At 42.0% G+C, this 27,841-nt stretch overlaps 1 protein-coding gene across 1 annotated transcript in view; it reads right to left on the bottom strand.

Moving 5' to 3' along the window:
• Positions 1-27,841, bottom strand: part of LOC142657627 (serine/threonine-protein kinase TNNI3K) — a 227,442-nt gene that overhangs the window by 132,141 nt on the left and 67,460 nt on the right. Inside the window, exons 9-19 of the mRNA XM_075832842.1 lie at positions 27,302-27,440; positions 25,350-25,494; positions 23,933-24,037; positions 20,220-20,314; positions 19,071-19,220; positions 16,296-16,382; positions 14,803-14,859; positions 11,122-11,214; positions 10,978-11,035; positions 9,549-9,743; positions 8,264-8,368 (exon numbers count right to left, since the gene is read on the bottom strand). Coding sequence (XP_075688957.1) covers positions 8,264-8,368; positions 9,549-9,743; positions 10,978-11,035; positions 11,122-11,214; positions 14,803-14,859; positions 16,296-16,382; positions 19,071-19,220; positions 20,220-20,314; positions 23,933-24,037; positions 25,350-25,494; positions 27,302-27,440 — 1,229 coding nt within the window. The remainder of the gene's footprint in view (positions 1-8,263; positions 8,369-9,548; positions 9,744-10,977; positions 11,036-11,121; positions 11,215-14,802; positions 14,860-16,295; positions 16,383-19,070; positions 19,221-20,219; positions 20,315-23,932; positions 24,038-25,349; positions 25,495-27,301; positions 27,441-27,841) is intronic.

Here is a 27,841-nt window from a genome sequence, read left to right as displayed (position 1 = left end):
TTAGAGGGGGGCGCCAGCGCCACCTCCTCCTTCACTATAATTGTACCTGTGTCTATAGGGCACAGGTACAATTAGAAGCAATGAATGACCGGGCACGTTCCGTGCCCGGCTATTCAGTGCTTTTGCATCAGTGAGGCGACTGGTACCTTTTGTACCAGTGAAGCTTCCATCGATGAAAGGCGCTGAGTGACAGGGAAAGTCATCCTGCCCAGCCAATCAGCGCCTTTCATAGACGCTGCGTTCAACCCCAGGAGACCTGCACAGAAGAGAGCAGGTCTCCATGGCTGCCGGACGGCGTGGGAGCGGGAATAAGGTGAGTTTGAATAGTTGTTTTTTTCTCGTTTTTTTAATTGTAATAAAAGTGTGTGGCATTATCTACGGGGGGGACTTTGTCTTCACGGGGGGGGGGGGGCATTTATCTACGGGGGGGACTTTAACTACGGGGGGGACTTTAACTATGGGGGGCATTATCTACAAAGGGGGCCTTTATCTACGTGGGGGAGGGCTTTATCTACACGCGGGGGGCTTTATCTATGGGGGGTGTTTATCTACAGGTGGGGCTATATACTTGGGGGGGCTATCTATGGAGCACGATATACAGGGGTGGGCTATAGCTACAGGGGGGGCTATATAGTATATAGCCCCCCTGTAGATATAGCCAACCCCTGTATATAGTGCTCCATAGATCGCCCACCCCTGTAGATATAGCCCACCCCTGTAGATATAGCCCACCCCTGTAGATATAGTCCCCCTGTAGATATAGCCCAACCCTGTATATAGTCCCCCTGTAGATATAGCCCACCCCTGTATATAGTGCTCCATAGATCGCCCACCCCTGTAGATATAGCCCACCCCTGTATATAGTCCCCCTGTAGATATAGCCCACCCCTGTATATAGTATCCCACAAATAGCTCCCCCTATAGTGCTCCACAGAAAGCCCACCCCTATATATAGCCCCCCTGTACATATAGTCCTCCCCTGTATATAGTGTTTCACAGATAGCCCACCCCTGTATATAGCCCCCCTGTACATATAGTCCACCCCTGTATATAGTATATACAGGGGTGGGCTATCTGTGGAGCACTATATACAGGGGTGGACTATCTAGTGGAGCACTATATACAGGGGTGGACTATCTAGTGGAGCACTATATACAGGGGTGGACTATCTGTGAAACACTATATACAGGAGTGGACTATATGTGGAGCACTATATACAGGGGTGGGCTATATCTACAGGGGGGCTACATACAGGGTTGGGCTATATCTACAGGGGGCTATATACAGGGTTGGGCTATCTGTGGAGCACTATATACAGTCGTGGGCTATATCTACAGGGGGCTATATACAGGGTTGGGCTATACGTGGAGCACTATATACAGGGCTGGGCTATATCTACAGGGGGCTATATACAGTGGTGGGCTATCTGTAGAGCACTATAGGGGGAGTTATTTGTGGGACACTATATACAGGGGTGGGCTATATGGGGGCACTATCTACAGGGGGCTCTATGGCAGGCACTATCTACAGGGGGCACAGTGTGTGTGTGTGTGTGTGTGTGTGTGTGTGTGGGACACGGTGTATGGTGCTATTATAATTAGAGGTGCAGTGTATGGCGCTATTATATTTAGGGGCGTAGTGTGTGGTATGACAACTTTATCTTTATTTATAGGTGCAGAAATGTTGGAAAAGTGAGAAGCTGAAGACATGTGAGCGGCAAACTGCAGAAATGGTCTGTGACTGGGAGAAGTTATCATAGAGGTCTGGACCGGATGGAGAAAAAGAACTAGAATCTGAGACGTCACCGGTGAGTCACAAAGTAAATGTTTATTCTGCCTCTAATCAGTAATGTAGTCACTGTATGATCTGCAGCAAGATGATTATGATAGGATTTATTTTTTGTGAAACAGCAACTCCCAGCATATCCTTATCATTGTTCTGGCCATGCTGGGAGCTGTAGTTTTACGCCGTACAAACCTATACGGCAGGGGTTGCACTAAATTGAACTGTATTTGTGCTGGTGCTGTATATATGTACTGAGCTTTGTTCTGGTGCTGTATATATGTACTGAGCTTGGTTCTGGTGTTGTGTATAGAACCATATTGCTTGTAAAATGTACAAATGTTTTTATGCTCGCGTTACATAAAAATAAATGACACGTCGATTGGTAGAGAAAACAAACATGGTGAGGGGGAAGGCGATATTGGGAAGGAGGTGGAGGGGGGGGGGGGACGCCAAACGGGATCTTTGCCCCGGGTGCTGGAGAACATAGCTACGCCTCTGCATATGCAACAAAGAAAATGTCAGGAAAATCCTAATAGAACAGCTGAACTTTATATGGGATTACTCCAAATCACTTTCAATATTGGCAGCTGTGTACAGACTACTATTTAACATGAGTTTAAATGTGATTGGCTAATTCTGAACACAAACACATCCCCAATTATAAGAGGGTGTTCACACTTATGCAACCACATTATGTACAAGAATATAACTACTATAACACTGCCCCCCCTATACAAGAATATAACTACTATAATACTGCCCCCCCTATACAAGAATATAACTACTATAATACTGCCCCCCCTATACAAGAATATAACTGCTATAATACTGCCCCCTATATACAAGAATATAACTGCTATAATACAGCTGCTAGATACAAGAATATAACTACTATAATACTGCCCCCTATATACAAGAATATAACTACTATAATACTGCCTCCTATATACAAGAATATAACTACTATAATACTGCCTCCTATATGCAAGAATATAACTACTATAATACTGCCCCCTATATACAAGAATATAACTACTATAATACTGCCTCCTATATACAAGAATATAACTACTATAATACTGCCCATATATACAAGAATATAATTACTATAATACTGCCCCTATATACAAGAATATAACTACTATAATACTGCCCCTATATACAAGAATATAACTACTATAATACTGCTCCTATATACAAGAATATAACTACTATAATACTGCTCCCTATATACAAGAATATAACTACTATAATACTGCCTCCTATGTACAAGAATATAACTACTATAATACTGCCCCCTATATACAACCATATAACTGCGATAATACTGCCTCCTATATACAAGAATATAACTACTATAATACTGCCCCCTATATACAGGAATATAACTACTATAATACTGCCTCCTATGTACAAGAATATAACTACTATAATACTGCCCCCTATATACAAGAATATAACTACTATAATACTACCCCTATATACAAGAATATAACTACTATAATACTGCCCCTATATACAAGAATATAACTACTATAATACTGCCCTATGTACAAGAATATAACTACTATAATACTGCCCCCTATATACAAGCATATAACTACTATAATACTGCTTCTATATACAAGAATATAACTACTATAATACTGCTCCCTATATACAATAATATAACTACTATAATACTGCCCCTTTATACAATAAGATAACTACTATAATACTGCTCCTATATACAAGAATATAACTACTATAATACTGCCCCTATATACAAGAATATAACTACTATAATACTGCCCTATGTACAAGAATATAACTACTATAATACTGCCCCTATATACAAGAATATAACTACCATAATACTGCCCCTATATACAAGAATATAACTACTATAATACTGCCCCCTATGTACAAGAATCTAACTACTATAATACTGCCCCCTATGTACAAGAATATAACTACTATAATACTGATCCATATATACGAGAATATAACTACTATAATACTGCTCCTACATACAAGAATATTACTACCATAATACTGCCCCTATATACAAGAATATAACTACTATAATACTGCCCCCTATATACAAGAATATAACTACTATAATACTGCCCCCTATGTACAAGAATCTAACTACTATAATACTGCTCCTATATACAAGAATAGAACTACTATAATACTGCCCCCTATATACAAGAATATAACTACTATAATACTGCTCCTATATACAAGAATATAACTACTATAATACTGCTCCTATATACAAGAATATAACAACTATAATACTGCTCCTATGTACAAGAATATAACTACTATGATACTGCTCCTATATACAAGAATATAACTACTATAATACTGCCCCCTATGTACAAGAATATAACTACTATAATACTGCTCCTATATACAAGAATATAACTACTATATTACTGCCCCTATATACAAGAATATAACTACTATAATACTGCCCCCTATGTACAAGAATATAACTACTATAATACTGCTCCTATATACAAGAATATAACTACTATATTACTGCCCCTATATACAAGAATATAACTACTATAATACTGCCCCCTATATACAAGAATATAACTACTATAATACTGCCCCCTATATACAAGAATATAACTACTATAATACTGCCCTCTATGTACAAGAATATAACTACTATAATACTGCACCCTATGTACTGTTTACCCATGGGCAGGAATATTGACCTGTACCAGTAAAATAATATTTAGATATGACTAGAATTTCTCTTTATAATCCATCATGTACGACCTTCCAAAAAAAAAGCAAAAGCCCCCATGATTACTGGAATCAAACACTGTAAAGATTGAAGAGTAGAGATAAAATATAATAGACTTGTAGAAAGTTCCACAAATCCCCCATGAATAGACAGTCACAATGTTGCTTTGTGATCTACGATTGAGGTATCAAACACAGCGTTCTGTTTCTGACAGGTACATTTATCGTTAAATCATTCGTTAGAGGCAAAGAACGGCTGTCAGCAAACTTTTTATACTCTGGTGATTATCACAAAGTTTAGAAAGCAAGTTTAAAGGAGCGCTCTCTCTGTGAACTAACTTTCACCGATTCAGCATCACATCAAACACCAACTCATGATCATCATTAGTGGGAAATAGACAAAAGTTCCCAACTGCGGCCAACTAGCAAATAATGTCCTTAGGATTTGCCTCTGAAATTTATCTCAACAAATCCCTGATTTTTTTCCCTGAATATGGCTGTATTATGTGGACTATATAAGAGTATTATTATGGCACTACATGGTGGAAGTATGTGGGCTGTGGACACAGTACGGCAGTATTATTTGGGATGTGTATTTATGAATTTATACTTGGTGTTTGGGTAAAAAAAAAAAATATATATATGAGTCTTGTTGGAAGGTGAACCACCGGCCCAGTCGAAGGTCCAGAGTCTGGATCAGGGTTTCATTAAGAATATCTCTGTACTTTATGCCATTCATCTTTCCCTCAACCTTGACCAGTCTCCCTGTCCCAGCCACTGAAAAAACAACCCCACTGCATGCTGCCACCATGCTTCACTGTAGAGATGGTATTGGGCAGATGATGGGCAGTGCCTGGTTTCCTCCAGACATGACACTTAGAATTGAGGACAAAGAGTTCAATCTTGTTTCTCACAGTCTGAAAATTCCTTTAGGTGTTTTTTTTTTTGTTTTTTTTTACAAACTCCAGGTGGGATTTCATGTGTCTTTAACTGAGAAGAGGCTTCTTTCTGGCTAGTCTGCTATAAAGCCCAGATTGGTGGAGTGCTGCAGTGATGGTTGACCTTCTGGAAGATTGTCTCATCTGCACACAGGATCTTTGGAGCTCAGCCAGAGTGACAATTGGGTTCTTGGTCACCTCTCTTACCAAAGCCCTTCTCCCCGATTCCATAGTTTGGTGGGGCGGCCAGCTCTATGAGGAGTCCTGGTTGTTCCAAACGTCTTCATTTTAGAATTATAGAGACCACGGTGCTCTTGGGAATTTTCAATACAGCAGTAATTTTTTTTTTGTACCCTTCCCCAGGTCTGTGCCTCCGCACAATCCTGTCTCTGAGCTCTACAGGCAGTTCTCTCCTTCTCATGACTTGGTTTTTGCTCTGATATGCATTGTCAGCTGTGAGACCTTATATAGACAGGGGTGTGTCTTTCCAAATCATGTCCAATCAAATGAATTTACCACAGGTGGACTCCAATCAAGGTGTAGAAACATTTCAAAGATGATTTAAAGGAATAAGAGGCCCCCAGAGCAAAATTTCAAGTGTCATAGCAAAGGGTCATGATACTTATGTCCTTGCGAAATTTCATTTTGAATAATTTTGCAAAAATTTCTAAAATTCTGTTTTCACTTTGGGGATTGAATGCAGATTGATGGGGGAAAACTTGACTTTTTTTTTTTTCTTTTAGCACAAGGCCTCAACATAACAAAAAGTTAAAGAAGACTTTCCGAATGCAGCTTATCACTGGTGGTTATAGCAGGTTCAAAAAGGGAATAACCCCTTTAATTTTGCCGTAATACCTGAGCCATACTAATGCCATTTTGCAGCAGTCAGTAGAAACGTAAAATAAAACTTTTATGTTTTTGCATAATTTTGAGTGATAGAAATGGCGGCAACGGCTTCGATCTCAATAACTCAAAAGAAAAAAGACAAGGCAAAAATCCTATTTCCCCTCCGGTTGTACATGCAAATGATGGCGGTTACTTCAGAAAATCAATAAATATGCAGAACGTGAAGACAGATGAAATTTTTTTCACGTTCCTTTGTGTTGTAGGATCTCATTCATTATATACGTTCCATCGTAGACACAGAGATGATTGTGATGCAGAACACTCAACTATGTAACGGGCGACATAGCGCCAAAGATTGGAATCGGAAACTGTGACATAATTAAACATTAACTTTTAATTAAGGGGATGTTTAACCTCCTCACTTGAGCTTTCAGTTTAGAAATAATGCATTACCTGTATCATGTATAGGAGAAAATCTAATTCTAAGCGGTACAAGGTAATTAACCTACATGTTGCAATATGGAGCTCGGGTAATTATAGCAGAGACGGTGCGCTGGATTCGTTTTGCTTGCATAATAAATTACATACGCTGATGGAGAATATGTCACGGTCATGTCATGTCGTGATACATGTGACCAGCCTATCGCCTGCAAGTGGGCCTTAGCTAGGGGGCTCATGCTCGTTACCGCGTATGCCGTACTATGTTCTGGCCTTATTAACAGCTGGTAGCAAGTGAGGTCCGCTTATGAACCCTACTACTTCTATAGTCTAAGGCTATGTTCACACAGGGTGGATATGCTGTGTAAAAGTACACATAATATATATTCTTTTTTTCTGACTGAATTCAATGGGAAAAACCCGCAACAGAAAAGCAGCACAAATTGACATGCTGTGGATTAAAAAAACGTACCGCAGGTCAATTTATGAACTTTTTTTTCAGCAGGTTTTTTACGCAGCGTGCGGATGAGATTTGCTCAAATATCATCCACTCTGCTGCTACTGTATCATGCTGCGGATTAAACACGTTGCGGCAAATCTGCGGTATTTACGCTACGCGTGAACCCAGCCTAAGTGTAATCAACATTTCAAAGTTCTGCAACTTTTTAATATACATTGTAGCTATTTTATCTACTGGTTCATTTTAACAAAAAAGACAATTATTTGACAGGTTGCCTGGGATCACACGCTGCGGCCATAGCACAGGCCGGAACCATAGCGACATGACGTTTTGCCTCAAATCAGCGCAGTTTCCAAATTGATTGTTTTATTAGCAGGGAAAACGGCTGCAACGTGTGAACACAGACTTATGGACAGGAGTGATTTTACTAATTACATTCTTAAAAAGGGAATTTATGGACCCGATGGAGGTTATGATTTTTGGACATCTCACCCTCTAAATGGCCCTCCAATTGGAGAGCTGCGAGTTCTGTAATGCCACATCTTAAACGGAATGTAACATGTACGGATCTGGAATCCATGGCGAATTCCGGAAGTATTGTCCCCTAGAAGTATTGTACCCAGCATAGAATACGGCACCTCAAGAGGGCACCATAGGGTGGTACACAATGTGCCTATGGCTCTGCAGTATGTACCCATAGGGTCACTGTGCCTATATGGAGCCTGCCTGCACTCTTAACGGAGTTATCCCAATGTACTAAAGACAAATTCAGCTCTGCTACATCTGAATTACTGCCACTGCTCGAGAACTAGGACACCCGCATGGCTTAACACCACAGAACAAATAAATCCGTACATCATGTCCGAAAGGATTTGTCATTTCAATATTACTGCATCCAACTATGAACTATATTAACCCTATGTACTCACCTGTCGGGGGAGGGGGTCATTCTTAAATCAGACATAGTTTCTTCCGTTCATATTTATGATATTTTGGTTTATCAAGGATCACAGTTTATACACAATAATGGAAAAACACGGCTCCTGGCTACCTGTTGAGATCCCGGTGGATGATGGGATAGGTCAGGTTGTGAAGATACTCCATGCCTTTGGCAACATCCACAGCAATAATCAACTTTGATTGTAAGTCAAGATTTCTGCAGCAAAAACACCATAGAAATAAACTCCATATAAAACAGCCTCATATTTTACAGCTTGTATTATACATAAATAAAATGATAGAGGTATGGGCATAACCTACCGAGCAGCAAAAAAGTATTTGCCCCCTACTAAATGCACCTTCTATTGAATACTTTCCACACGGATTCGTTTTTTGAATTACATTTTTCAATATTGCCGGGTATCCCTCCAACTTAGAACATAATACATTTTTAAGTATAAAATTCTGTGCAGATTAATTTCATAATATTTTTTTTAGACAGAGGTGCAAATCTGAGATAAAAGATACAATTTTGGTTGCCTGTAGACACCACTAGGGGGAGCTTAAATGCTATGTAAACCCTTGATGGGTATATATACATATATATTTTTAATAAACAGGTCAGTCAGTGTGTTTCGTGTAACTTTATAATTAATTTTTATTAAAAATTAGTTTTACTTTTTGAGATATAGCAGCAACTGTATCTTTCGCTATGACCTGAATCCGTCAGTCCCGCGGACCTGACGGGTTCAGTCACAGCAGATCCTGCGTGTCTCTATCTATTCTACTCTGTTTTACTTTTTTAGATGCAGCTGCTCTGTATTCTTTAGACAGAGCAGCTGTATATACCGCTAAATCCTGTTCCCATCAGGTCCGCGGGACTGACTGGTTCAGTGTCAGCGGGTCCTGCGTGTCTCTGACAGTTCATAACTTAGACGCGATAGATTACAGGTGGATCCTGCGTGTCAGACACACGCAGGACCCGCTTTCACTGAACCCGTCAGTTCCGCGGGACTGACGGATTCAGGTCATAACGAAAGATATAGTCGCAGCTGTATCTCAAAAAGTAAAACTTATTTTTAATAAAAACTAATTCTAAAGTTACACCAAACACACTGACTGACCTGTTTATTAAAAATAATAATAATAATGCCCCTTAAAGCTGTACATAGCCGTTAAGAGCTTACTGCATACAGATGTATTATTGAGTTCAATGGGAACTTCACAAGTCCATATGCAGTAAGCTCCCTCTAGTGGTGGCTGCTGGTTGCCAAAATTATTCTATTTAACTCTACTGCTGTAGGCAACAGAAAAGGTTTTTCAAGACATCTATATTGGACTATTGGAAGGTGTCCGTAGTCTTAGCTGAACTTATCATCTTCTTCTATATAATTTACCTTTTTTGCTCATGTAGAAGTGAAAAGAGAGACCCCCCCGAGACGTATTGAGTCACAATAGCAAATTGACTGGGTTCATCCAAACAGGCACCAACAAACTGAATGACGCACGGGTGATTGAGGCGACAAAGTATGGAGACCTCCCGGCAGAACATGTCCACGTCTGATTTGGAGCAGTAAGTGTTAGCTCTATATCTAAGAGGAACAAAGCAGAAATAATTACGGCAGATAAATCTGATCTTAACCCCTTAATGACCAGACCTTTTTGCGCGTTAATGACCAAGCACTATTTTTTGTTATTTCACTGACGCATTTCTTAGAGTCATCACTTTTTTATTTTTTCCGTCGACATAGCCGTATGAGGGCTTGTTTTTTTCAGGACAAGTTGTATTTTTCAATGACACCATTTTGGAGGGCACGTAGTATATGCTTTAACCTTTATTAACTTTTTTTTTTTGGAGTGGGGAAAAAAAACAGCTATTCCAGCATTGGTTTTTTTCGTTTTTAATTTACGCCGTTCACTCTGCAACGTAAATAACAGATTATCATTATTCTGTGGGTCGTTACAATTGCAGCGATACTAAATATGTATAGTTTTTTTTAATGTTTTACTACGTTTGCACAAATAAAACCCTTTTAAAAAAAATTATTTGTTTTTACATCGCCACATTTCGCATCACCGTATTTTTCCATCGATGTGGCCATATGTGGTCTTTTTTTTTGCAGGACAAGGTGTAGTTTTCATTGGTACTATTTTGGGGGTACATGGGACTTGAAAAAAAAAAAAGGAATTTTGCCATTGTTTTTTTGTACGCCTTTAACCTGTCCACTTCATTGTTTGAGTCGTTACGATCGCGGCGATACCAGATCTGTGTATTTTCTTTTTCTTTTTTTTACTTTTACTAAATAAAAGCACTTTTTATGGAAAAAAGTTTGAGTTTTAATTTTACTGTAATTTTTTATTTTTTTTCCATAAACTTTATTTAACTATTTTTTAATTACTTTTTTTTAGTATCACTAGAGGACTTCAAAATGCGATCTTCTGATCGCAGATCTAATGCTTTGGTATAGTTACTGCTCTTGCACACGACCGAATTCAGGCAGTGAAAAACTGTCCGTGTGTCGGCCGGATTTCCCGGCCTGACCGCGGTACAGGTGAACGGGACTCCTGGCATCATAGACATTTTATGATGCTAGGAGTCCCTGCATTCCCGCGGAACTGCTGTCCCGTACTTAACAAAAAGATCACACATACTGCAGACGATAGGTTAACGTCACTTCCATAGTGAGGTGGTTGTAATACTGTGATATACAATAGCAATAATAATCCTTAAAATAAAAAAATATATAAAAAATCAAATTCTATAATGAAGAAATATAATTTTCATTATCCGTAAAGTGAAATTGAAATAAACTTTTCTGACTTTACCTCTTAACGGCGACAATTTTATTTCTGCATCTTCCCTTGTATACTTTTCCAAATGACCCTACAACATATGAAAGGGATGGGTAAGTGTTCTAAGTAAATAATTAACGGCACTTGTGAGGCAGCGGCCGGCGACGAATCTCACACCTGATCCAATTATTTCATGAAATTCAATTTCTGACATCTGAAGGTGAAAGTGCGAGGGCAGGCTGGCACGCAGGAGGAGAACGTCAGCTTTTTCTGCAAAGAAATAACAACAACAAAAAGTAATACAACAAAATGTTTGTGAATGAAAATGAACAGATTATCTGCTGTATTGAACCGTAGAGGGAAGACTTTAAAGGGGACAACCCCTGTTCAGACAACCCCGTCCCCCAGAGTAAACCTGATTGGGGGTGGGGAGTCACTGCTGTCGAGACCCCCTACTATTCGCTGTTATCACCGGTGGACCCAATGCAAATGCTTCGCAACACAATGTATAATGTATAGTATAATGTATAATGTATAGTATAATGTATAATGAACGTGCGGAGCTTTCTGACTGCAGGGAGTATAGGGTTGAGTGGGGGGCCAAAGTGGTAGGCACACCTGTAATTGGCGTGGGTAGGGTTCCACCTCAGTAGGTTATTAAAATGTGAACAACAATATTTTTGGAGAACAGTTTTTGTACCTGTGCCCCATGACAACACTTCTTGTTTCTGTGCTCTGGCAGGCAACTGTTATCATGGGGACGCTGAGCCTCCTAGCAAACAGTTGGATATCTTCTTGAAAATGAAAATTCAATTCTGATTGGTTGCTATGGGATCCAATGTTTGTAGACAACTTTTCCGGAACACAAGAAGTGTTGTCTTGGGGCACAGACACAGAAGCTACTGTCACATGAGATCTGTAAATTCTAAATCTGACAACGTGTTAGGCCTAATATAGGATCTGAGGGGCTGTGCAAGATACAGGGATTCAAAGAGCACCAAGGAGAGAATTCCTGAGTCATGCTCCGCCCCCCTATAGTCCCTACCTTAGCCATAACACTGTGGATCAGTTTTGCCCGGAGTGTTCCTTTAAAGGGGCTTTTAGAATAGACCTTCTGGTAGTTCTCCTTTAAACAAGGCTACACTCACCAGTGATATTCTGAGATTTGGACACTCATACTCACTATTTCACTTTAAATGGGTTATCTGGTTTAGAAAACTTATTTTCATATACAATATTGGAGAATACAGGGTTAATAAAGGGGGCTCCTGATTTAGGACTCTCATCTATTAGCCAGAGTAGAGAGCAGCAACAAAGAGCTCTGGAGGACCAATGAATTTACATGGACATTTCATTCATTTCAATGAGAACTGTGTAATGCTTCATTTCCCCTGTGGTGGCACTGCAGGGAAATTGAACACTTGCCCCACAGATTACAGCTGATTGCTGGAGGTCTCAGGAGTGGGACACAATAGGATAGGTTATCATCATGGGGGATCATTCTAACTAAAAGGGATTTCCACAGTGGACAACCCATTTAAAGCGGTTAGACAGAAAAACATGGCTGCTTTTCTTTCATAAAACAGTGCCACACCTGGCCACAGGTTGTGTGTGGTAATGCAGTTCAGCTCCATTCACATTAAGGGTAAGTTCACACGTAGCGTAAATACTGCGGATTTCCGCAACGGATTTAGTTGTGGAAAATCCACAGCATAATACAGTAGCAGCAGAGTGGATGACATTTGAACAAATCTCATCCACACGCTGCGTAAATAAGCGGAAAAAAACGCTCAGAAATTGACCTGCGGTGCGTTTTTTTTAATCCGCAGCATGTCAATTGTATTTGCGTAATTGCTGCTTTTTGTTTTTTTGGCATTGAGTTTAATGGGGAGGTAAGACACTTAACACATTGCAGATGTTGCATTTTGTTACAATGCAACTTATACTTACCCAGAATTCTATTCTTCTTCGTCCAGCCATGCCTCCTGAGATGACGTTTTATCCCATGTGACCACTGAGCCAATCACCGGCTGCAGCGGTCACATGGGATGAAACATCATCCCAGGAGGCCAGGCAGCAGGACGACAGAGGGACGTGTCGCATGGGCTACGTAATAGGAAACTTTTTCATGTGCAGTTTTCCGCGGCAGACATTTCCAGCTAAAAAACTGCACCTTAATTTGGTGCGGTTTTTCGGCCGGAATCCCCTGTGGCGCCCAGGGTGGGTACGCTGTGTGAACGTAGCCGAATAGCATTGAGCTGCAATACCAGACACAACCCATGGGCACGTGTGGCGCTGTTTCTGGAAGAAGCAGCCATGGTTTTCTAATCCTGGACAATCCCTTTAAAGAATATTTTATTGATTCATTAATTAATTTCAAAGGCCTGCACTGCATCTGGTAAAGCCGGTTACATTATATTTATCTTTCTGATGCATTTACTGTACGTTGCTGCCCTTCTATGTAACATCGGGGGAGGGGGCTGCATTATTCCCAGAGAAGAGCTCTACAAAAAGCATCTTTCCCTTTAAACCTGGTCCTCTGTGCGCCATTTCCACACTGGAATTTTGCCCAAGTTATATCTATCAATGTGTTTGTTCGGCTATTTATTTTTTAAGTGCATCTGTTGCTGTGGCAGGGAACATTTAATGACAATCTGTTTGGAATAGGCGGATATAATATTTACGCGGCAGAGGATTAAATGCATTTGTCGATGAATAGTCGTTCTGGGAACGTCCCCTCACCTAAATACTATACACTTCAACAGAAATGAACTATTTATCTCCATCTATAGAAAGTTAAACAGGATCTGTCCCCTCTCCTGACAGGTCCGTTTTAGTAAATAATTGCTTTCCCTATGAAATGACTATTCTGGAGCATCTTTTCTTAGTACTCTACGTTGTGCCGATCCTCTGTTATTCCTCCTAGAAATGTATGAATGAACTGACAACTGGGTGTTACCAGTTGGGGGCGTGTCTCTAGACAAACTGACACTGTCCAATCAGTGCTGACAGAGTGAGAATTTGTAGGGACACGCCCCTTTGACAAGGGGAATGGTAATACCCACTTGTCAACTTATTTATACATTTCTAGGAGGAATAACAGAGGAACGGAACAACGCAGAGTTCTAATAAAATATATTACAGAATTGTTATTTCATGGGGAATTTACTAAAACAGACATGTCAGGAGAGGTGACGGGCCCTCTTTAAACACAAGGGGTTAAGAAACGAATAAATACTAGTGCACAAAATCAGATGGTGAGCAGAAGTATAATCCATTTATTTTGTTTTTAAGATTGAAAGCGTAACTCTAAGTTTTAACACCCTGTCATTTTTTTTAGATACAAAATTCTATGTTGATTAACTTCATAATATATCTTTATAAGGGTTGAGCTCAGTTTTTCTGATACAGAGCTCCAAATCCTCTGCATAGACATAGTTAAATGATAAAATTCTGGCTGCTTATAGCCACCACTAGAGGGAGCTTACAGACTATTGGTTTTTCATTGATCTCAGTGGGAGCTGTATAAATCCATGTGCAGTAGCTCCCCCTAGTGGTGGCTGCAGGAAGTCAGAATTTATATTGTTTGGCTTTATATTTGAGTGAAGGGAAGTAGGGCATTTGGAGCTCTGTAACAATAAAATGAATCTCCAATCCCTATAAAGTTATAATATGAAAATAATCTGCACAGAGTTTTGGACTAAAAAAATATGATGTTTATAGTTAGAGGTGCACTTAATATTCTCCACCTACATGTAATATGACATAAATCTGACTAATAGGGCAGTAAAAAGAGAGAAGTGCGAATCCTGCCGAGCTTTCAAGTTAAGGACGGTCCCACAAATGGTCTTACAGTACCTTTCGTCATGCTTTTAATCTTCCCGAGAGGAGATGGGACGGATACATAGGAGCCATCTAAGACACACACAGAGTAAGCAGAAAAAAAAAATGTTCTATTACAATAATAATAATAATCAAAAATATGGCACATTCGAGAGGGTACATACCTAAGGGGAGGGAAAGTCTATCTAAGGTGACCCGACCCCCATCTCTTATTAATGGGCTCCTAAATTCCGCAGTTATCACAATGTTAGCAACGGAAAGGGAAATCGGCCGGAGGATCCCACAGCACTTCTCTCTTATAGCGGATGGAAGGAGGGGCAAACCAGTGCCGGGTCCTCCTTTCCTACAGTAGAGGGGGGGCTACAGTTCATATTATTTTCCATTTGACGAGAGCTGGATTGGTTCTGTAAGGTTACATTCACCCGAGCATGACAGATTTACACACGTAAAAAAACTATTAAATCTGTCCGTGCGTGTTGCGTTTTTGCATCAGTGTGTATGCGCGTGGCATGTTTTTCACGCAATCGCAAGCATTTTTTTTCCTATGTAATTGATGCGTAAAACACGGACAGCACACGGATGTGCGTCCGTGTGCTGTCCGTGGTTTTCACGCACCCATCGACATCAATGGGCGGCTAGGTGCGTTAAAACACACCAATATTGGACATGCAGTGAGTTTCACGCAACAGACACTCGCTGCGTGAAAACTCACGCACATGTGAATAGCCCCATTGAAATCAATGGGGCTGTGCGTTGAAACACAGATGAGATTCACACTCATGTGAATGAGCCCTAAGAGTTTTCAGCATCTGGAATGTTCACATTCACTGACAGCAAACAGAGGTCTTGGAAATGGTGATTAATTGAAACAAAAATATCACACATTCGCAGATATTTTGATGATACAATTTAAACGAATGTCCACATTTTAACACTAGGTGGTTTGTAGGTCCAATAATTTATGCTCATTATATTACAAGCAGTGGGAGCTCTGGTTTACTTATACAAAGCTCCAAATCCCCTACACAGACAGAGTTAAATGATAAAATTATTTTTACCAGCAGTCACCACTAGGGGGAGCGTAACAGCTTATTGCATACTGTTAATTTTGAACTCAATAATAAAACAGTATGCGGCGAGCTCCCTCTAGTGGTGACTGCAGGCAGCCCAAATTTTATTTTTTAACTTTATATCTTAGTAGTAGTTTTTGGAGCTCTGTATCAGAAAAAACAGAGCTCCAAACACTATTAAAATATGCAGTATTATGAAATGCATCAGTACAGAATGTTGTACCTTGGTGGGTTAAAACTACACAATGTGGTACAAGGCTGGACATTCACTTTTTAAACAATTTTTCTCTTATTAAACAGCAAATCACCCATAATTATGGATTGCATGACTATATTACCAATCTCGCCACTAGCCCGCAGCCATTTCTGCACTTACAGCATTTACGCTCTTCACTAAGGCGGATCAGTATTTTAGTAGAACATTTGGTTGTTAAATACCTCCACCGGGCTGCGAGTATTCATTACACGGAGACTCTTCCTGAGGCCGCTTATAATGCTTCAGCAGGGTAACAATGCCGTCGTGTCCTGCAAAATATCAAAAGTTCTCTGGAAGATCTAATTGCAGAGCTGGATTCATTATATAAGCGGAGTACGGCCGGCCACTGGCATTAGATTTAGAGCGGTTCCTGGCGTTTTCAATACAATCGCCCACAATGTAATATCCAAGCGATGGGGAAACAAGGATCTGACAACATGGATTTTTTTTTTTGGGCAGATTCTTATCCCTCCTGCTCTATAGAAATAACATGAATGCTAAAATGTATTAAATTCTTAGAACAAAAAAATAAAACTGGGGCACATTCCAAAGACCTCTACACAAAGGTGAATGACCCATAGGCTTTGTGCCGCCATGCCGCTCGGTGTGGGAGCTGTATATTTAGTGCCACGGATGAGATGTGATCCCCTTCTACAAGTTCGGGGAAAGCCTTTCCCAATGCTGGATGGCAGGGCAGGCACATTGACAGAAACGTTTCCCGACGTTTCTCTGTTGGGATCTATTTTTTGGCAAGAAATATTCAAATGTAACACAGGGGCTGCCAGTCACAAAAAGTTGATTCTGCGGTAAAATGCCTTTTGTAAACACAAAATAGAGTAAAATTAAAGAGAAAGTTTACAAAACTAAATTCTGTGTCACAAACTAGTTTTATACAGCAAAAATAATGTCCTAGTGTCGCCAAATATGGTATTTTGTATTACAAAGTGATATTTTGTAAATTATATCGTTCTACAAAATACACAGTCTAGTCATGTTATTATGGCCCCCTCCTACTTTTGATGTCGGCAGCGCGTAGCCCATGAATGAACTGATGTGTCGCGGTACGGCTTGGTGGGTATATAAGGTGGGTGATGGGCTGTCTGATCACATATCACCACTCGATGTTGTCATGGGTAAAAGGGGCGATTTACTAGAGTTGCAAAAAGAGCTGATTATTGGCTTTCGGGCCAAGGGTGGTGGTATTTCTCACACAGCGCAGTTTGTGAACTGTCCGCGTGCTGCTGTGGTGACCGTGTATCGTGACGGGACAAATGACGCCATTGGGAATAACCGACGTGGAAACTGCGGAACGCCACGTGCCACTGATGTGAGAGGTGAACGTCGGCTATGAAGGTGCACGAGGGCCGAACGACGCTACAGTGGAGCAGCTCACAGTGAAAATCAACCCGGGGGCTACCAGACGTGTCTCTAATACAACAGTTCAGCGAACCCGACTGCGTATGGGGCTCCAAAGCAGACGGACGGTCACTGCTCCTATGTAACAAAGGTGCAGCCAAAAGAAAGGCTTCAATTTGCACGGCAGTATCAGAGTTGGACCACCGATGATTGGCAAAGGGTTGTCTTTCCAGATGAGTCACGTTTTCGGCTTTAGTGAACAGATGGCCGTTGGCCATCATAGAACAAACACCCGGCAACCGCTGCTGGAGGAACACAAGCCGGTGGCGGCAGCGTTATGGTCGGGGGATATTTTTCATGGCATTCTCTGGGCCACTTATCCATGTGGAAGGCTCTGGTATGAATGAATCCATCATTGTAGATCACGTCCCCCCATACATGCCGTTTGTCTTCCCCGAGGAGATGGAATTTTCCAGCAAGACAATGCGACATGTCACACGGCTAGAAATGTCCAACAGTGGTTGGAAGAGCACGACCAAGACTTCCAAGTGCTTCCCTGGCCCCCTAATTCACCGGACTTGAAACCAATGGAGCATCTATGGGACCTCGATCGTCTTGTTCGCACTATGGATCCTCCCCCCACGCACCCTCCAGCAAATGTGGGATGTTCTGCCGTCAGCGACCGCCAGATACCGGAGACCACCGACCAGCACCTTATTGAGTCACTGCCCGCCCGTCTAGCTGCTGTCAGTGCTGCACACGGCGGTTACTCTGGATATTAGCTGCTGAACATAATAATGGGACTCCACTGTGTAGTATTCGGTGTTACAAAATTGTAATTTGTGTTGTGACACAAAATGGTATGCTGCATCATAAAACAATATCCTGTATCATTTTCCCCTAATTTAAACTGTGCCACACACCTTATGACAACAGAAGTAGTATAGAGTATTTCTTGGCAGAAAATCCGCAGCATAACACAGTAGCAGCAGATGGATGAGATTTGAACAAACCTCATCCACACGCTGCGCAAAAGAGGAGTGGCAAAAACACTCAGAAATTGACCAGCAGTGCGTTTTTTTTAATCCGCACCCTGTCATGTGTATTTGCGTAATCGCTGCTTTTCTGTTGCGGGTTTTCCACATTGAATCCAATGGGAGGTAAAACTCACAACAAATAGAAGATGTTGCATTTTTTTGTGACAGAAAAGCGACGATTCCACCGCAATAAACGCAACAGAGAAAGAAAAAATCTTATACTTACCCAGACTTCTGTGCTTCTTCATCCAGGCCGGCCTCCTGGGATAACTTTCATCCCATGTGACCGCTGCAGCCAATCACATGGGATTACAAGTCATTCCAGGAGGCCGATCTGCAGGACGTCAGAGGGTAAGTATGGTGTTTTTTTTGTTGTTTTTTTATTACATGCAGTTTTCCGCAGCGAACATTCCAGCAGAAGAACTTCACCACAATTTGGCGGATACACTGTACCTTTACGCAGCGTATCCGCCCTGTTTGAACGTAGACTAACATAGTTTCATTGCATGCAATGTCGGCTGCTATGGGATACTACACAATTGCACTGAGCTAGAACTGCAATACCTTTCTCATAAGCCCACATCAGACAGGTCTGTTCATCTTTTTCCCCGCTTGATCTACTGGGATCACTGGCGACGAGATTCATGTCGGCTCCATTGTCAAGCAAGAACTGAACCAGACGTATGTGGCCGTGGTAGCAGGCGCAGTGTAATCCTGCAAGATTGGGACATGAAGTCACTAGAACTACATGAACATAATAGAAGTACACCCAATAATCATAAAGCCAGGAGTGATATTCTTCCTGGGGAAATATGTTATGCTCAAAATTACTGAGTGTTGAAAGGACAAGATGATTTTATTTTATTACAACCAACAAGCTGGTACTTATTCTGCCAGCCGAGAAGAATGACGACCTCAAAACAAAATGAATACATGAAAGAAAGAGAGGGAAGAATAATTGTAAGCACTGGGAGTGTGTAAAGGACAGAATAATAGATTATCCAAAGACATTAACATTTTCTTAATCTAAATTAATTGCTACCCTGTGGGTAACCCTTAAAGTGCCTCTCTGCCCCAAATAATAAAACGTACAACAGTATTTCACTGGATAGAGCATTCATTTGTCCGCCAAAGCTGCTCTTCATACGGTAACTCTGGACAGGATGTTGCAACCATTGCAGCCATTTTGGAGGATATGGAGAACTGTCTTTGGTCACCCGGTCACTCAGCATGCATACAAGTATACACAGACACTTCCTGATCTCTCCTGCCACTCTATGTCTGTCAGTCTCGTGCATGTTACTCCTATAGCCCACTTGGCAAGGGGGGGGGGTTACTTTTTGGCACCAAAGTCGCCCATCCCGTACTGTCAGCCGTAGTGCTATAGTAACAGCAAACAAACATTGTACTCCCATAACTTTTGCAGCCACAGTGCCCCAATTAGTGCCAGCCATAATGCCCCACCCAATGTCCTTGAATGCAAACCAGATTAAATTTTCCCCTATAAATAATAGCCACAATGCCCCCATGAAAGCCTTGCCACAGTATACTTGCTCCCAGCTCACACTCTAATTTAATTTACTGAAATGCAGGAAGATAAATGTAAGCGGCCACCAGAGGGCGCACACATAAATTACTGCTCCTGCACTCATCTCTATGATCAGTGCAGGAAAGAGAGAATGGCGCTGCCATCGAGTGCGTCTACGGTCTTACCAGTATGTCCATCTCTTCCTTGGTGATTGATGTTCAAGACATTTTGATCAAGAAGAAATTGAATAAGCTCCAGATTTTTGCCGTATGTACATGCACTGCGGAAACAAAGCATAAAAATATAATTAATGTAACAACCGTGCCGCAATCGGACATCGAAAAACACCACATGACGGCGAATAAGAGTAAATAAGTTGTTAAAACGTCGTCTCATCTATTTCTAGGTTATATCTGTTCCTGGGAAAGATGAGTGACAACCCAATGACACATTTACTTATTTTTGTATTTTTTTTAAAAGAAAACAAAAATCATAATTAGGAATCCTTCAAAGGAATTTCTATTTGATGAAAATCTGTAGAGATGTTACTGCAATAATAATTTGCCGACAAACACAAGTTACTAAACTATAAAAGGGGCAATTACAGACTGAACAACGTATCCGAGGAGTATCACAGGTGCTTAGGTATAAGGGCATGCCCCCACGTGGCGGAATTCCTCCGCAACTGTCCGCATCAATGCCGCACCTAATCCGGGTTGCGGATTACGGCTGCGGATCTGCCCAAAATGTGCAGTAAATTGATGCGGACTAGCTGCTGCGGACTGCGGTAAAAGATCTTCCCTTCTCTCTATTATCAGTGCAGGATAGAGAGAAGGGACAGCACTTTCCCTAGTGAAGGTAAACAAATTTCATACTTACCGGCCGTTGTCTTGGTGACGCGTCCCTCTTTCGGCATCCAGCCCGACCTCCCTGGATGACGCGGCAGTCCATGTGACCGCTGCAGCCTGTGATTGGCCTGTGATTGGCTGCAGCCGTCACTTAGACTGAAACGTCATCCTGGGAAGCCGGACTGGAGACAGAAGCAGGGAGTTCTCGGTAAGTATGAACTTCTATTTTTTTTACAGGTTGATGTATATTGGGATCGGTAGTCACTGTCCCGGGTGCAGAAACAGTTACTGCCGATCGCTTAACTCTTTCAGCACCCTGGACAGTGACTATTTACTGACGTCGCCTAGCAACGCTCCCGTCATTACGGGAGCCCCATTGACTTCCTCAGTCTGGCTGTAGACCTAGAAATACATAGGTCCAGCCAGAATGAAGAAATGTCATGGCAAAAAAGCAAGACGCATCCGCAGCACACATAACATGTGCATGACAGCTGCGGACTTCATTGCGGAACTTAGAATCTCCATTGAAGTCAATGGAGAAATTCCGCCATGAGTCCGCCACTGCTCCGCAACAGACAGAGCATGCTGCGGACACCAAATTCCGCTCCGCAGCCTATGCTCCGCAGCGGAATTTTACGCATCGTCTAAACGAACACTAAGGCCTCATACACACAACTGTATTGCGGCTGCGTGGCAGTTTTACGTCTGTCATGTTATCCTATGGAGGGTTCTGTACCCTCGTTGTATGCTTGTACCCAGGTGTTGTTGTACGTGCTTTTCTACAAAATCCATGGTGTTTAGTACATGCCCTAAATATTGCAGAATTTTGACACAGATCTGGCCTTAAAGGGGTTTTTCCATCAGGGACATTTAGGACATATCCACGGGATATGTCATAAATGTCAGATAGATGTAGGTCTCACCTCTGGAACCCGCACCTATCTCTAGAACGGGGCCCCCTAAACCCCATTCTACCGCTCAGTGTTGCAGCTGAAGTGTGTGATTTCCGCCCATGAAAAAGGAAACAGCGCAGCTTGCTGAGCTACGCTGTTTCCGTAAGTCCCATAGTAGTGAAACTAAAGGCAGTTACGAAAACATATGCCATAAATGTCCCGGATAGTAAAACCCCTTTAAACGTTACTTTTTGCAATCCAAAAATCCTGGTCAAAACCCGCAAGAAGCACATTAGGATTTTGCATCAGATTTTTTCCTGGCTTGTCCTCAGCAGTAAATCCCTGCTGCATGTGATACGATCTTCGGTGACCAAGTTTAGTGAAGGGGTAATAGGAACATTCCTGGTGCTCTATGGAAGTGAATGGGTTAATAGGCACATTTCTGAGTCAAGTATCTAATGTAGAGTCGCCTACTCACCTCCTCAGTTAGGTCTGATACCCCAGTGACTGGTCAACAACTAGACTGGCAGAGGCTAAGAGTGCAGGGATCCTGGCATATGGGCAGCCAGGGGCAGGTGTACAGTCACTAACACTCATATGGACAGCAGCGCCACCCCCTGGACCTGAACACGTGTGCAGGGCAGGAGGCTCAATTGCCGTTCCCATGGAGCGCTGCTCATCTCGCCGACGGTGCGGCCCTCCTTATGGGTTTACATTATCTCCACTAAACTGCTGGCAAGAATGACTGGTTTTAAATCAGAAGATACAGAACACACATAGTACTCGTACAGCATACGGTCAAAAATACGATACCATACGGGTTCCGATTTTTCATATGGTTGGGTGAACCCACACGCTGTGGTTTTGGTGCCTTTCCCATGGAAGCAGTTATAGGGAAATTTCTTAAAGTTTGCACACGTGCATTATCAGGGCTGCCTCCGGATGTAAACATGAATGTTTGCATTCACTAACAGCAAGCAGAGATCTTGAAATGGTAACTGTACTCGGCTCCTTCCACAACTCCCAGACAGTGCAGCACACACGCTCGGCCTGCTCTCTTTCTTCTCCTCCCGATCTTGGCTGACGCCAGCCACTTAGAATTGTCGAATGAGGGGGTCACAAGACCACTATTCTGCCGAAAGGTGGGAGTCGAAAGAGGTGGGACCCCAACCATCAGACATTTATAGCGTATCCTAAGGAAACACCTTAAATGTCTATGGTCGGAATACCCCAAATGATTTGGTGGAGTTATATAAAATTTCCAAATATTCTCACGTCAGGGTCAATTTGCATTTTTTGCTCGATTTTGTGTAAACTGCGGCAAAATCCGCGATATGACTGCGACGTGTGAATAGACCCCGAGCCTCTGAGCATCTTCTTCAATCAAAATGTTAACAATTCCTTTCAACAGTTTTCTAGTTATATCCGTCTATGAGAAAGATTTGTGATAATCTCCCAATACAGCTTTCCCAGATCCTGAATGGCAAATCTGCTTCATTATGCCGTAATACCGTACATCTTCCTTTCCCACAGTACTGCTGCAAAGCCGGGGACAATCACTATGGCCGCTATTAGGCTGGGTACACACGGGGCGGCACACAGGGTACACACAGGGCGAATACACTGCGTATCCATCCTGGAATTGTGTTGCAGATTTTTGTGTGGAAACAGTGCTAGAAAAAAAAAGTTTATACTTACCCCCCCCAGCATTGTCATAGCAACACGACCCTCTGTTCTCCGCGCCGCCCGACCTACTCGCGTGAAGCTATTTGTACGGCTGAATCGCAGCTTTTCCGCCGCAAAGTTGCAGTAAAATCTGCAGTGTTTACACTCGGTGTGAACTGACCCTCTGTTCAGCGGTAAAGAAGCGAATAAGTATTCTGGGAAAGCTGTGCGGTAAGCTTGTGGGAGCTGCGGCGGCGGCCATATTGGTTGATATTTCTTAGAGACAGATATAACTAAGAAACAGTTGAGAATAACTTTACATTTAGCAGTGATTATTTTTATTTCAGGGGAAACGCTTTAGAATGTTTTTTAATCTTTTTTAATTGACAGAGCAGAAGTCTAATCCACACGCGTTTCTTCACACCGTACGTTATATATTAAAATCACTTGTCTATTCATTTCAACGAGAAAGAAAATGTGTCAAATATTTACCTATGAAAAGCGGTTTCACTGAAAATATTTTCCTTGGTCAGACTCTCCGTACCGGACAGCTGAATTAATTCCTTCACTACTTCAAACTTTCCATTGTAACAGGCGCTGCGAGAAAGATGGAGAAACATTAGATCAGGGGCGTAATATACAGGGGCAGCCCCTGTGCATGCTATGGGTCCCGGTGAGTGTGGGGCTCTTGCCCAGGTTGGTCTTATCCCCCTCCTCCTGGACCATGCTGCCCCAAACAGTGGTGGCATGAATGTGTTGGCTTGAAGCACGGTCCGACTGGTCTCCATAGAATCCAATGGGCCCAGACTCTGACGTAATCATGTGCCCAAAATACAACGGGGCCCCAAGATAAACCTATTGCAGATAACTTTGGAGCCAATTATTTGCCACTTTTTTTTTATGGTTGACGCCATGGTTGCCTACTCCCCCAAATGTCAAGGAGACTCCCCAAAAAAAAAGAAGAGACCCACTGATCTTCTAAAAGAAGCGACAAATCTACCGACGCTGCGTCCTGACTAAATGCCCACCTGTCCTTGTTACTGCAGTCCCCAGAGGCAAGAACGAGGAGAGGTGAATATCTGCAGTCTGGTCTGGGGGTCTGTTTTTGTTTTGGGTGTCTAGTCGGAGTCTGTATTTAGGGGGTCTGGGGTCTGTATTTGTTTATGGAGTCTGGTCTCCGTATTTAGGGGGTCTGGTCTGGGACTGTAATTGTTCAGGGGGTCTGATCTGAGGTCTGTATTTGTTTAGGTGTCTGTATTTTTTTAGGGGGTCTGGTGTCTGTATATATTTAAGGGTCTGGTCTGTTTTCTGTATTTAGGGGGTTTGGTCTCGAACTATAATGGTTTAGGATGGGTCTGCTCTGGGGTCTGTATTTACTTAGGGTACTGGTGTCTTTATTTAGGGGTCCGGCCTGGTGTCTGTATTTAGGGAGTCTGCTTTAGGGTCTGTATTTGTTTAGGGGGGCTGGTCGGAGTCTGTATTTAGGGGATCTGGTCTCGGGTGTGTATTTGTTTAGTAGGTCTGTTCTCTATTTATTTAGGGGTCTGGTCTGGGATCTGTATTTAGGGGTCTGCTTTGGAGTCTGTATTTGTTTCGAGAGTCTGGTATGGGATCAGTATTCATTGTGGGGTGCGATGAAGGGATTCATATAAACTACTTCTAATTTTTAGGTTGGGGGCGTGGCCTATATAATGCGCCACAAAAAAAAATGCAAAATCTCCCTAAAATCTCTTCTTAAAAGTAAGCAATGTATGTGCAAAAACAAAGTTTACACTGCAATTAGAAGTGGACTTGGTCATGTCCTGTATAGATGGAGGGTGCACCGCCTGACATCGCTCTGAGAACCCCTTTTCTTCTATGTACACCCCTACATTAGGTGGAGGCCGAGGTTTGGATACAGGGTACTCACAGGTGCAAGGCCGTGTCTCCATAAATATTCACCACATGCGGCTGCACATCTGAGTTATTCTGCAGAAGATATCTGACAATTTCATGGTGACCGAATCGTGAGCAGAAATGCAGCGGAACGTGATCTTCATTATCTTGGGCGTTGACTGTGGAAAGACGGATAATGTACAATAATATTCCTCTGTAATGGGAAAATCATAAAGTTATTCAGCACTATTCCTGCCATTACAGAGGTGGACATCAAACTTTCCCGATCTCCTGAATGGTAATGAGTTACACAGTCATATCTATGGTAGTACAACTATGCAGCTTTGTCATTCTGGAATCTAGGAAAGCTGGAGGACAAATACTGTGAGAGCTGTAATGAAGGCCACAATGGTTGTCACCCAGCTCTCCCAGAAGCAGGTCAACTGGGAAACAGCTGAACAAAATCGTAAAAGACTCTCTCTTTTAATGGCAACCCTAGTCCATATGTCCTCAGGGAGCCTGGGGGGGGGGGGGGGGGGGTGGAGAGCAGCTCTGTTAGAGCATCTCCTGCTCTGGCGGACCCGGACCATCCATGAATTACATAGTTGGCTATTCATTTGAATGGCCGAGATGTAATGCTACATTTTGCCTGCAGGGGTCACTGCAGTGAAAATAAATGGCCAGATGCTAAAACTGAAGACGTTTTGTGATATATCTTTTTTTTACTTTGCTATGATCACTTATTTGATTTTGTTTTTTTCTCTGTATAATGTATAAAAATACATAGAAACCATCAACAAGTTGCTGTTGACTGATCTTTTAACCTTACCATATGTCAGGGCCGGTTAAACGTTGGTAGAGGCCCCTGGACATTCAATATCAGCTACTTCACACCGATTCCAGCTGACTGAAGTCTTAGGTGACACTATGAATATATATTCCCATTTTTTGGCAGAGCAGGAGATTCTGGTGAATATAATAAAGCAGCCATAGTGCAGAAACTCCCATGTCTGGATACTGGAAGTAACTGGGAAGTACTGGATGGTTCTAGGTGGAGGAGGCCCCTGGTCAATTTCCCCTTCAGCTCTCCCTATAGTACGGTCCTGTTATCTGTCCATATTTAGTACTGTGAGTGCATTTTAATATCCTGCAATAATTGGGCTGTGGGTTTGATTTGACCGTTAACACCCGATTACCCTCTGAAGCCCTGATTATTAAAGCGGCTTTCTGCGACTATAATATTGATGACCTATCCTTAGGATAAGCCAGTAATTTCAGATCGGTGGGGGATCAGCAGCCTGAAGGGTCACCAGGGCTCACCAGACAGCGCCGTACAGTAGGTAGTGGCTGTGCCTGGTACTGCAGCTCAGTCCTATTGACTTGAATGGGACTGAGCTGCAGCACCTGGCACAGTTACTACCAAATATACGGTGATGTGTCTAGTAAAGAATGAAAAAGACGCAGCACTCGCTGGAACGCTGCGGCCCCTTTCAGTCAGCTTATTCAAGGATTAAACCCCCACCGATCTGATATTGACGGCCTCTCCTAAGAACAGGCTATCAATATTATAGTCCCGAAAAAAAACTTTTAAGATATAAAACTCAATGTAGATATTAAGTATTTCTATGTTACTCTACCTTGTGTGACCATAAGCATCCAGTATTAATGTGTAAGACAAGCTGCCAAGTCAGAATAATAATAATGATAGAAGCAGCTAACCTGCTTGTTGATGGTTTCCACTTAACTTTTCTTCTATGCTGCATAGTGTAAGAACAAACTTAAAACAGATCACGAAAATATATTACATTTGCTGACTATATGTGGCCAACGTAATCAGAGGTCGAGCTTCATTATAGGAAAACATCTGTAGTGTCTACTATACCAAACTTAATCCAAAGTACTTGAGGGGCCCCTCATTGCTGGATGTGTTTTGCTGAATATGTTACTTTATAAAATTATTTGAAAAGAGAAAAATAAAGTACTTACCATCTGCCTTGGCACCTTCTTCCAGCAAAAATTTTGTAATTGTCAGATATCCCTTGGCTGAAGCGAGGTGCAGCGGCCTGTCCCCGACCTCTCCGCTCATGTTAACATCTGCACCAAATTTCAAGAGGAGTCGAGTAACCTGCCACGTAAGAAGAGAAAAGCAAAAATAAAAACCTATCAAAAAAACTAAAGAAATGTTCTGTTATAGACAGGAACTCCTTAAATAACAATTCCTTAAAGGGTTTCAAGTTTTGCCATTTTCTAATATTCTTTTTGTTTCAATGCCGTGCCATTTCTTTGCTTGCTGTCATTGAATAGAAGCTGCAGGTGGCCGTGTATTAAGTTGCAGCGGCCACTGCAGGGGAAATGTGGTATTACATAGTGCCCATTTATATGAGTGCTCCAGAGCATCAACTGATCAATAGCTCCCAAATCTGGCAAATAAAAAAGGGGCAGCACCAGTCCCCTAATTGGGCATATGGACATGGTTAGGCCAAAATAATCCCTGAAAAGTCACATCATTATCAATTAGTCAACTCC

Source organism: Rhinoderma darwinii, chromosome 7 (genome assembly GCF_050947455.1).
Source record: "Rhinoderma darwinii isolate aRhiDar2 chromosome 7, aRhiDar2.hap1, whole genome shotgun sequence".
In the NCBI taxonomy this organism is placed as follows: Eukaryota; Metazoa; Chordata; class Amphibia; order Anura; family Rhinodermatidae; genus Rhinoderma; species Rhinoderma darwinii.
The sequence above is the reverse complement of the archived record's forward strand: the minus strand, read 5'-3'. Positions and strand labels throughout refer to the sequence as shown.